Source organism: Triticum urartu, chromosome 5A (genome assembly GCF_056163025.1).
Source record: "Triticum urartu cultivar PI428250 chromosome 5A, HENAU_Tu73, whole genome shotgun sequence".
NCBI classification, from domain to species: Eukaryota; Viridiplantae; Streptophyta; class Magnoliopsida; order Poales; family Poaceae; genus Triticum; species Triticum urartu.
The window spans coordinates 615117119-615128600 of NC_141877.1; the positions used below are offsets into that span (position 1 = coordinate 615117119).

The 11482-nt window shown below is 53.6% G+C and overlaps 1 protein-coding gene across 1 annotated transcript; it reads right to left on the bottom strand.

Moving 5' to 3' along the window:
• Positions 1 to 1672: 1672 nt before the first annotated feature.
• On the bottom strand, positions 1673 to 8506 carry LOC147973378 (uncharacterized). Its single transcript, XM_087524659.1, has 7 exons — positions 8501 to 8506; positions 6539 to 7647; positions 5066 to 5243; positions 4696 to 4909; positions 4405 to 4497; positions 2550 to 2675; positions 1673 to 1746 (listed from the first exon to the last, which is right to left on the bottom strand). The coding sequence occupies exons 1-7, from the start codon at positions 8504 to 8506 to the stop codon at positions 1673 to 1675; spliced, it is 1800 nt and encodes a 599-aa protein (XP_087380785.1).
• Between the last annotated feature and the right edge of the window lie 2976 nt (positions 8507 to 11482).

Genomic DNA, 11482 nt, shown 5'->3' on the forward strand with positions numbered 1-11482 from the left:
CGGGCGACTCGGGCGGGATCTAAAACCCTAGCCGTCGGGGGTCCCCATCTGTCCTCCCCTCCCTTCGCCGCCGCCGAAGGCCGCCGCCGGCTATAGCCCGGGGTTGATGGCGGTGGCGGGGGTCTTCCCTCTTGCCTGCGCCATGCGGGCGGTGTGGAGCCCCGCGGCGTGGGTGGCACGGCCGATCTGGCCTGGCGGCGCGGCGGGCCTGCCTTCCGGCGGCGGCTGCCTCGGCCAAGGGCGGCGATGGTGGGGTGCGGCAGCCGGCCCTGCCTCGGGCTGCGTGGCGGCGTTCGGCGGCGGCGGCCGGGTCTGCGGCGACACAACATCTGACCTCGGATCGGCGGTGGCGGCATGAAGGGTCTGGTGGTTGGGTCGGCACCATGCGGGTTGTGCCCTCCGGACAGATCTGATCTGGCCGGTGCGGCCTGCTCCATGTGCGGCGGCTCAGATCGGCGGCGACCCGTGCACACACTACGTGATGAAGATTCTTCGAGCGGATCCGGGTGAAAACCTTGTGCTCGGCTTGATGCCAAGACCGGCGTTGGTGGTACCCTGTGGTGTCATTACCTTCTTGAAGGCATCGCCGTGGAGAAGCTCTAGACCTCTATCCGCTACCTCCGGAGGAAACCCTAGATCAGTTGATCGAATGACGGCGGCGCGTTGGTGTCGTTTCTTCCTTGGGGGCGTCATTCTTGGAGGCGTACACGGGTTCGAGGGACCAGCGGACGCCTTTTTTGGTGGAGCGGTACTTCATCCTTCACATTGATGATGGCGGATCTTGGCGGCGTGGTACAGTGGAGACTCGGCGCCCGATGCGCGGTGATGGACTCGCGCAGGTGGAGGTAGTTGTCTGGCGTCAAGGTGGCGTCGATGGCGGCGTGGCCTGACAAGGTAGAAGCCTCAATATCTGCTCTGAAGACGGACCTGTGGAAGATGGCGGCGACTACACATGTGAGTGTGTCAGACCAGTTTATGCCCCAGACCCGGTATATGGCTCGGCTGGGGCTTCTAGCTTTTGATGATAGGCTTAGGTGAGTAGACCGGGTATTTGGCCCAGGTAGCACCCCTTCATCATATGGATAGGAGTAATGGCATATGTTGCCAAGATGGCGGATTCAGACATTTTGTTGTAATACTTTGTAAGGTCCTCGTGAATAATCAATAAAGTGGCCGTATGCATCTCCCAGATGCAGAGACCGGGGCCATCCTCCTTTCCTAAAAACAAACTTTCTTGACTTAATATAATTAAGCTCAAGTTACCATTAAGAGTCCTTGCACAAACGTACGTGGACCAGTGAGCAGGAAACAAATGATCAAAGACCTTATGGAGGCGAGCAGACTCCTCGGCTCTTTTTTTGTTTCTTTTCTTTCAGAGAATAAACTTTCCAATATTTTTTTCTAAGATGTGACACTGATTAGAAAGAAATTCAATACTATGGTACAGCTACCTCATGGCCTCACGGCTCATAATCCAGTTTGTTAGAGACAAGAAACAAATAGAGGAATTCATACTAGTTCACTTCTGAGCAAGTACTGAATCTACAAGATATGTTTGACAAGTTCACTTCTTGTGATCTAACAAGAGGGCTATACGAAACTAAATTCCAGAGCATACCGGTTAGGGCCTTAAGAGCATGGGTGGGTAGCCTCAGCAGGAGATGCAGATCGTTCATTCCCTCCACCGGTTGCCGCAGGAGAGGTTGCAGCACACGAAGAACAGAGCCATTCCCTCCTCCCCTCTTGCTGTAAAAGATGGGGGTAACACTAGGAATACAGAATTACAGATGCAAGCCTCGATATAAGATCAAAACATGCAAAATTTACTAGTTCAAATATGGTGTGGGTTTTTGCAATGTGCACTGCCATTTCCCAATATTTCAAGCCAAACTAGGGAAATAAATGAACAGGCTGCATAAAGATATTGAGCATACGCCACAAATCAGAGAGATATACAGTTTGGACTGCAGACAGGTAAGCCTCCCTCCGCGCAAGCTCAAGACAGCAAATTTATGTTTATGGCCCTGCAGTGCACGCCGCATGCGCACCAAGCAGCTGCTACCGGGCTGATCAGGTTCTAGGTGGACGTCACCGGCGAGGCCAACCCACCATCATGAGTACCGATTATAAATTCCATATCAAATCAACTCCTCGCACGGCCGGACTTGTGGTTAATTGCTTCTTCTGCTGGCCTGATCGACTAGCTATCTAACTCACCACTTGTGTTAATTTATAGTGCCAGCTAGCTAACCCATCAATCGATTTTCTTGAGAAAGATCAATTGGGGGTCGATCGAGAGACAAAATTCAATGGGCGGTTATCTGCGCCGGTGCGCCGGCCCAACAGTTGGGCCGGTCAAACGCCAGCCGTCCGATGCAGCGAGCCGGGACTGTCCTATCTGGCACTTAACCCCGCCTCGTTCTTCTTCCTCCGATCTGGTGATTTGTAGCCTCTCGCTGAACCATTTCCTTCTCTCGCGTTGGTCAACGCAAACAGAAATCCCCTTTTTCCTGTTCCCCGCGAGCATCTCTGCCCTCGGCCCCACGCACTTGCGCTCCGGCGAGGGGCGGCAGCACCCCGTCCCCTTGCGCCGCTGCTCGTTGCAGCACCAGCGTCGTAGCCCCCATGCCACCTTTCTGCTGAAAGCTCGTCGTTGCCGCACGTCGTGTCCCTAGCTGACAAACCAGACCATTGCAGCTCTGATGCGGTCGGTTCCAGCGCGCATACACCATGGTTGGAGCACCATCGGCGTCGCCGCGGTCGTCAACTTACACAGCCATGCCCAACACAGAACTCCAAAAGCAACAAAATCCTCTATTTGTCGGTTGAGGCAAAAATTTATCTGGTTCCAACAAAATTGAACACCGGTTCGAGCAAATAACAACTCATCAGCAAGAACTCCATTATTCGATTGTAGCAAAAAAAATACCCGGTTCCAGCAAAATTGAACACCAGTTCCAGCAAAATTGTACACCGGTTCCAGCAAATAACAACTCTTTCAGCAAGAACTCCCGGTAGCAAAACAGAGAGCCCGTCCCAGCATCCTGCGACCCCGTTTCCAGCAAAACAGAGAGCTGATTCCAGCAAAATTTCTTTTCGGTTGTAGCAAAAATCAAACGTTCGATCAGTAAAAAAAGCTTATGGTCTCTAGTTCCAGCATTTGTTAATGTGGATCCAGCAATTTTTTTGCCGGTTGTAGCAAAACAAAATACCTTTTGTAGCAAAATTACCTGTATCGTCGTTCAGTTCCAGCACTGGTCATGTGTGGATGCAGCTTTTTCGCCGGCTGGTTCCAGCAAAAATGATATATGGTTGCAGCACCGGAGCCCGTCGTCTTCGCCGCCGAGAGCTTCTGGTTGCAGCAAGCATGGTCTCCGGTTCCAGCATCTCAGGACTCTGGTTCCAGCAAAACAAAAACCCGGTTGCAACACCGAAGCCTCTCCCGTCTCCACCTCCGGCGACTGCTGGTTGTAGCAACCATGGCTGCTCGTTCCAGCATCGCTGGACTCTGGTTCTAGTGGTGCCGGGCCCATGGGTGGCAAGCTCTTGGCAGGCAGCGCCGCAATCCCCCCTTTGTCTCCCCCAGAGCAGTGCCAGATCCTCCTGCGAAAGAAAGGCAGCGCCCATGGCCGGGGGCCTCCCTACCTGCCTTGCTAGAGAAGGAAAAGGAATGGAGCGGGGGGACGGCGGCGCAACTGAAGTGTGCCTTGTGGTGGTTTCGTGGCAGTGCGGGGAAGGGAGAGAAGAAACATGGCGCAGGAAGGACGCGGCTGAAGGTAGGAGATGGAGTGCACGGGAAGAGATAAGGCAAGAAGGGGCGGTCCTCACGGGTCCACCAAAATACACGCGTCTCGTGCGAGGGGCTGCTTGAGTGGGCGCACAACGCCAGCGTGGCGCGTGACCGGTCGGGCGTTCGGCCGGTGCCCCGGCCCCAAACGTTTACCAAATTCAATTGAGCTACTATATAATCCTGAACTGTTGATCAGCAGGACTGACACGGCCGGACTATAATTCTTAATAACCAATTAAAATCAGATATATAAGTCCTTATATTTTTCCATTAGTTTTTTCAAATAATAGTACCAACAGACTGATCCACATACATATACAATTAAGTGAGAGATCGATCCACATGATTATACCACTACCTGAGCATCTCCCCGGTTGGTTTAGCTAGCTGACCGTAGGAAAGGGAGCTAATGCTAACTGTAGGAAATGCACACGTAACCACCAGACCACAATATGTTTAACCAACTTCTAACGGTACAATAAGTCCATGGTACAAGAGTACTTAATATAAAATACAACATAACACAAGTCCACCACATACTCCTCCTCCACCTTCTATACACTTGAGTAAATTAAGTCAAAGTCCAATTGCCCACTTCTATCACCCCGCGGCACCCGGAAATGTGAGTGTTGAGTTGCCCATGTAATACTTTCGCGATTGTGGATGCATGATGATACTCGAATCATACTCGCAAACAACGCAACGACCTGTTATGAAAATAAGAAATGAACAAGATAAAGATCAAGTTGTAATTCCCTTCATTTTTTAACATGATAATTAATTCGCGAGTTAGGATCGAGCCTGAAGTTGAGAAGTTCCAAATTATTTCATGTTGTCAATATATTTATACCCTAACCATCACAGTTGATACAAGAGTTGAATTACTCTTGCTGATAAGAGCTTACCGGGATATTCGTGGTAATCCGGTATAGGACAACAGAAAGGCTTTTTTGATTCTTCAAGTCTCTCATCTGGTAGGTTCCAGAACTCAGCGAAGAATAACTTCCAGGATGATCCACCATCTGAGCTAGCCAAAAAATTGGCATGGTAAACATCCGTGTGGCTATAGTTTCTTTTGCTCGTCACTCCACAGATGACACCGAGCTTGTATAGTGGTCCCTAGAAAAAGCATAAAGGTGAAAAATAAGGATCTTGGCAACTACACAGCAACACAATTTCCTAAATAACAAAGTAAATGCATATAGTCCTCCCCAGTTCACATTGGAAATACATAGCTGCAGTAATTAAATGGACAAGACAGAAGTATGTACATACCAGGGGGTCACTGTAGCCATATTCAATCAACAAATGTTCCAACACTCTGCGATAATTAGCTTGCCGAGACCTGAATGAAAGCCTCTTTTCGGACAGTGATGCCAATGCTGTTTTTTGGCTTGGCATGTTATTGTTTAACTGCTCGAAAGCAGCTGATTTATCCATATCATGAGCACAAGCGCCCCCGCGTCGCTCCAACAGGGGCGACACGGGCGGCTAACCCTAGCCGCCGCCGGCGGTCCCCCTCCCCCTTCCTCTCCTCCTCGTCGCCACTAGAGGAGCCGCCGATGCGTCGCGCGGCTGCCGAGGAAGGTGGCGGCGAGGCCTTCATCGTCCCTTCGCGGAGATCTGAATCCACGGGGCGGCGGCCCCTGCTGGTTCGGCGCCGCCGTTCGCGCTCTGGACGGTGTGCGCGGGGACTCTGCCCGGCGTCCTCGACCGCTCGGGTGGTGGGGAGTCGGCGCTTGGCGGCGGCAGTTCGGGGGCCTTCGTCCTCGCCAGATCTGGAGGCCTGCTACTCCCTCGTTCCCGCTCCTTCCCCTGTGCGCTTGGTGCCGGTGGATGCTACTGGTTCCGGTGCTTCTGGGGATGGTGGTGCAGATGGGGACCGGGGGAAACCCTACGCCGGCTGGTTCGGCTCGACAGCGGCGTCGGCTTCGGGCGGCGCATCCTTCCTGAAGGCGGTGTCGTGGTCCTTATTCTTGTCACCTCCGGTCCTCTGCCGGGTGAAAACCCAAAATCCGGTCTGGATTGGGCAGCGGTTGCGCCATGGGCGTCATCCCCTCCTTGGAGGCGTTGCCTGGGGAGCTAGGACTCGGGTGTGGGCTCATGAAGGCGGGGGCTTTGGCCGCCGGCTGGATTTCTGCAGCTACTCGCAGCGGCTTTCATGTTGTGCGGAGTGCCCCTTGTATCTTTAGGGCGTTTCCTGTTTTTGATGTTCGCGTCGGAGGAGCGGCGTGGCATCTGGCACGTCGACAACGGCGAGTCTCAGCGGCATGGAGCAGTAGGGGTATCGCCGGTGGGCGTGTGATGATGGACGAGCGCAGGATGGTGGCGCTGTCTGGCGTCGTGGTGGCATTGATGGCAAAGAGGCCTGGCACAGTTCATGCAACAGTACAGCTCTGAAGATGGATTGATGGTACGTGGCTGCGGCGGCCTCATACCTGGCAGGGGGCCTGGTTGAAGAGCACGCCGGACTGGTGGGTGCCCATACCCGGAAGGAGTCCTGGTTGGGACCTCCGGTCTCAGATGTTAGGTTTGGCTGCGAGGTCTGTTTGGTATTAGGCCCAGACCATCAGCGCCCCTTCATCAGTTAGATAGAAGTAGCGACAGAGATTGCGAAGATGGTGGCTTTGGTCTTACTGTTGTACGACTTTGTAAGATCTTGTGTTATTAATCAATAAAGTGGTCGTATGCATCGTCCAGATGCAGAGACCGGGGGTATTCCTCCTTTTCGAAAAAAAATGAGCACATCGTTGCACTGGTGCTGCAACACGGGTTGTTTCCTGGAGTAGAGCCATCTTTAGCCCCTCAAAAGCAGAATCCGGATTTCCGTGGACCCTAGAAATGCAGTACATGTCGTATAACTGTCGAATGGGCGCGCGTTCAAGGAATGCCCCCAAGGCAGCAGGCTGGGGGTGTTTCGCAGCCAGTGCCACATCACACATATTGGATAGGTCAAAGATTGGGGTGTCCAAGCGATTTTTGCAGAGCAGTGCCACGGCATCTTGCTCATTTGTTGAGGGGAATCTGCAGAGGTAGGCAACCAAGCCGTCGATTGAACGGGATTCAACACGGTGCATGGAGTCGGTGTCGAGAATATCCGCTGCTCCAACCATGAAAGCGACATCCTTGGAGAGCGGGAAGACAGCATCATACCAGATTGTGTTAATGACAATATTGGATACAGGGTCCAACGGTCCGTAGCAGTGACCGGCTGTTATCAGCGAGTGGAGCAGGTGGCCGTCGCGTAGAGCATGAACCGGTAACATAGCAATAGCCTTGAGATAAACCCCGTGGATGATAGCAAGGAGTTGGAACTTGAGAAACGGCAGGAAATCTGGGCTCTCCAAGGTCTCCGAGAACTCTCTATGGCTCATTAGTTTCCCATGGTGGATAGGGAACATGTTTAACAGGTTGGTTGCGTGTTCTGAGAGATCGGCATGAATGGGACGAGATGAGGTGAAAGTGGTTGTGGCGACACGATCCTTTGAGATGTGAGTTGTGGCGAAATCACCGTCTCCGATGGAAACGATCATGGTGAGGCCGCCGCCGTCGTCCCGAAAAATACCGGGAGTAGGAGGAGGGGGCCATGACGGCGGCGGCGACCATGGATGGCGCAACCCGCAGCATTCGCAGACCTTGTAGACGCAGTCGGCGGTAAGCTCCCCCTCTCGGGGCAGATCTTCTAGGACAGGCTCGACCAGGAAACGATGGTAACTCGAGAATTGGGGCGCAGCACACCGTGGGTAAGTCGCCGCCTCAAGTGCTGTCTTGGTCCTAGTAGAATCCGCCACGTGAGCTTCTCCGTTTTCAGCACCACTTCCTCTCTCCCTTGATCCCTTCCTTTCATGCCGCTGCTTCTATCTGATTGTTGCCTTTTTTTGTTGCCTTGCTAAGAACAACTCTAGCCGAACCATTAAAAATAGAGGAGGATCCGGCCGAGTAATCCTTTAGTGGAGTATATCTACTCCGCTAAGTTTTGACCGAATCTAACTGATCCCCTTAATGTAAAGGAGTTTTTTTTTTCATTTGCATTTTCTTTTTGACCGTCGGGACATTTTTCCTTGCTCTTTATTTCATTGAATGACATCTTCGTTACAAAATTCACCAATTCTTCACTACGAGAATGAAACCAAAGAAAACAAGAACCATAATTAGACACTTCAATAGATATCCAACTTTCATAACTGCTCTCACTAGTTGGATTAATATTTTCTCTATGTCTTCATTGTTGATTCTCTCTATTGGCTTCTCGAGTTTGCACACTTCTTTCTTTTTCGGTTCCGACGAGTTCAATATTACGTCGCATCTAATCTCATCTTTAGTCTTCACTCTAGCAAGTAGTGCACGAACATCTATCAAATTTCTCGCTATCAATAGGTCGATGTAATCTTCTACCCAATCGGAAACTTGCATCCATCCTACACACCAATTTGAGCAAACAGTGAGCTTCAAATTACGCCGAATCCGATGAACAACGGAATCAAAAGTTGCACTCGCCCCATCTTTTTTGCACTTGAAGAACACCCATCTGGGGTATTCCGGCATGGTCGAAACTTGGCGCAGCTGCAGGTAGTTGTCGAACTTTTTATGACCGGCCAGGGGGAGCCCACGAGCTGCTGGGCCAGTGCCAAGCTCGGCCAACGGCCGGCGTGTCTTTGCCAGCAAACTGCCGATGAGTGAGATCCGAGAGGCTAGGGGAGGAGACCATACCTTCATGCGGTAGAGGCATTACTTGGGCTGTGCAGTTCGGTACTCAGCCAATCCATGACAAAGGCGTAGTTGCCGGCGACCGGATGCGTCAAATCCGGCGGAGGCGGCGGCAACCATAGATCTGCCAATTCTACGCCGGCGACGGTGCGAGAGAGAGGCTCAAATCCAGGTGGGCGAGGACCGCAGCATGGCCTACGAAGCATCTGCGGTGGCGGGTGGTGGCCGGCTGGGGCGGGAAGGCTGGCGCTTCCGTAGATGCAGCTCGGGAGTGGGGTGGGTGAGGCAGTGGGGGAGAGGGGATTTTTTACTCCAAACGATAGCGGCCGAGTAAATATAGGCGCCGGATAGGATGAGGATTAAAATTTATCCTCCTCTATTCGGTTTAGGACTTCGGCTAGGTGTGGCATAAAGAAGTAAAACCGAAATTATCCTGCTCTATAGCCGGATAGGGGATCGGCTAGAGTTGACCTAACAATCGTATTTCTTTCTGCCGCATGCACCATTTTACCGCAAATATCCAGGCCGCCACATGCCTTAAACGTGCAAATGAACTGGTGGTGTGCGAATGATCTGCCAGATCGTGCGTTTGGCAAAATGCTATTAGTTTGGTGTGCTTGCAAGAGACCACAAGATGTCAGTGTTTGATGCGAGTTTGGTTGCTGAAATCTGTGGCTCCAGTTTCTCTGAATTTGCCTTCTCTTCTTCTACTTAGATGTGGGAATAGTTGTTGTATTGCTTGAACTTCATGGGTATATATATAAGAGTACATGATCATCTTGGAGTACAAGTCAAGGTAGAATAATATCCTACACTATCCTAGCTTTCCTAATAATCATGATATTCAACATCCCCCCGCAGTTACAACGGTAGCGACGCAGACGGTTAGACTGGAGAATAAACCGAAGGGAAGCCAACGGACCCCCCCCCCCCCCCCCCACACACACACAGTCGTAACGGTCGATGCATCGCGGAGTCGTGGCTGGAGTGAAAACCGACGAGGTTGCTCAAGCAAGGCGGTAGCCCTTTGTGCCGTTTGTCGAGGTAGCCGAGAGCGTAGGTGGTGTAGCCGTAGTCGAGGTAGCCGTGCGAAGAATGTCATGGTCGGTGTCGAGTCGGGGGTCGCCGGTGTCGAGGTAGTCGCCGTGGAGCCGCGGAAGAAGTGCAGCGGCGGTGGCGGCCTAAGGAGGAGGCGGCGGCGGCTAGAGAAGGAGCGTGGCGGCGGTCCTCGAAGTATGCGATAATGTACCCGACAGCGTGACGAAGACCGGCGCAGACGGTGATATTCCTGCGCTAGGGGAGGCCGCGCGACGCATATCATGTGGAAGTCAACGCGCGTGGACGGCGGTGGACCGCGGGCCGCAGCGTTATGGCTCGAAGGGGCGGCACAACGGCGACGGGCTGGTTGGGGCGACGCCGAGGAAGACCTCAGGGCGGTTGTAGGGATCGCGTGCCACGCTCGCTACGGCCCAACAGGGCGACGCAACGGCAGCGCGAGGGTCGGTGTAGCCTTAGGGACGGCCTGGAGCAGACGGCCTCGGTGCGGCAGTTGATCGCGGGTCGCGGCACTACGGCCTGAACGGGCGACGCAGCGGCAGCATGCGAAGTGGTGCAACCACGGGAACAGCCTCAGGGCGGCGGCGGGGACCACGTGCCGCGACGCTACAGCCCAAAGGGGCGACGCTGCGGCGGCGTGGATCGGTGCAGCCACGGGGAGAACCACGGGGCGGCGGCGCTGCGGTCCAATGGGGCGACGCAACGGCAGCCCGTTGCTCGATCGGTGGAGGTGCGCACTGAACTCGGGGATAGGGCGGTGACGGCCGGCGTAGGTCGACGAGCGGCCCGACACGCGGACGACGGCCGTGAGGGGCTGCCTGTCGCGCGAGGCCGCCGGATCGGGGCGACGGGCGGGCAGATGCACGGACGACGGTTGTTAGGGGCTGCCTGTCGCGCGGGGCCGCCGGGTCGGTGAAGAGGCCGGCCGGTCACACCGGTGTCGGAGTAGAGACGCACGGTGGTCAACGACGTCGGCGGGTGACGTAAACTGGTCAAGCATAGATTGGAAAAGCAAAAAGAAAAATGCCGATCAAAACGACCGGCGAGAGAGCGAAAAAAACCCTGAAGTAAGGGCTCGGGAAAAAGACTCTCTAGGGCAGTCGGTCAACACAACGGCGGACGAACCCTAGGTACGGACGGCACGGCCCCTGGCGGCGGTCATGGAGGCTGACCGCCCCGAGGATGGCGCGTGGGTGCGGAAGCGGCGGCGGCTAGGGTTTAGAACCCGAAAACTGATACCAAGTTAGACGTGGGAATAGTTGTTGTATTGCTTAAGTCTGATGGGCATATATATAGAAGTATATGATCATATTAAAGTACAAGTTAAGATAGAATAATATGCTACACTATCTTAGCTTTCTTAATAATCACGGTACTCAACATTTCTGAACGTTCGAGTGGTGGTCTTTTTGTTGGCTTGGACAGATGCTATTTTGGTCACCGCAGTCCAATGTCAGTATTACTTTTGGCAGACAGAGATAGAGGTAGCAGAAGCAGCACACACGCATGGGCATGGCTGCAGCAAATCTGAAATATTTTTCTGGTGCAAAACCTGCCAACGGACCTTCAAGTTGGCGCACCTTTTCACCTGGCCTGTCCTGGATATCGGGCATGCAGTGCACACAGCATGGTGATTCTGCGTTCGGCCGGAGCTCGCTCAACAGCTCCACCGAGAAGAACGTTTTCGTCGTAGACAACTACGGTGCCCGTGCCGATGGGAAGCACGACGACACGCAGGCGCTGGCCAAGAATGCGGCGTGCTCCTCTTCCCGTCCAGCCGTGCTGCTCGTTCCCAAGGGCAAGAGCTACCTTCTCAAGTCCATTACATTCGCAGGGCCATGCATATCCAGAGTCACCTTCATGGTGAAGGGCACACTGGTGGCTCCTCGGAGCAGATCCGCCTGGAACGAGGACAACATGAGGCACTGG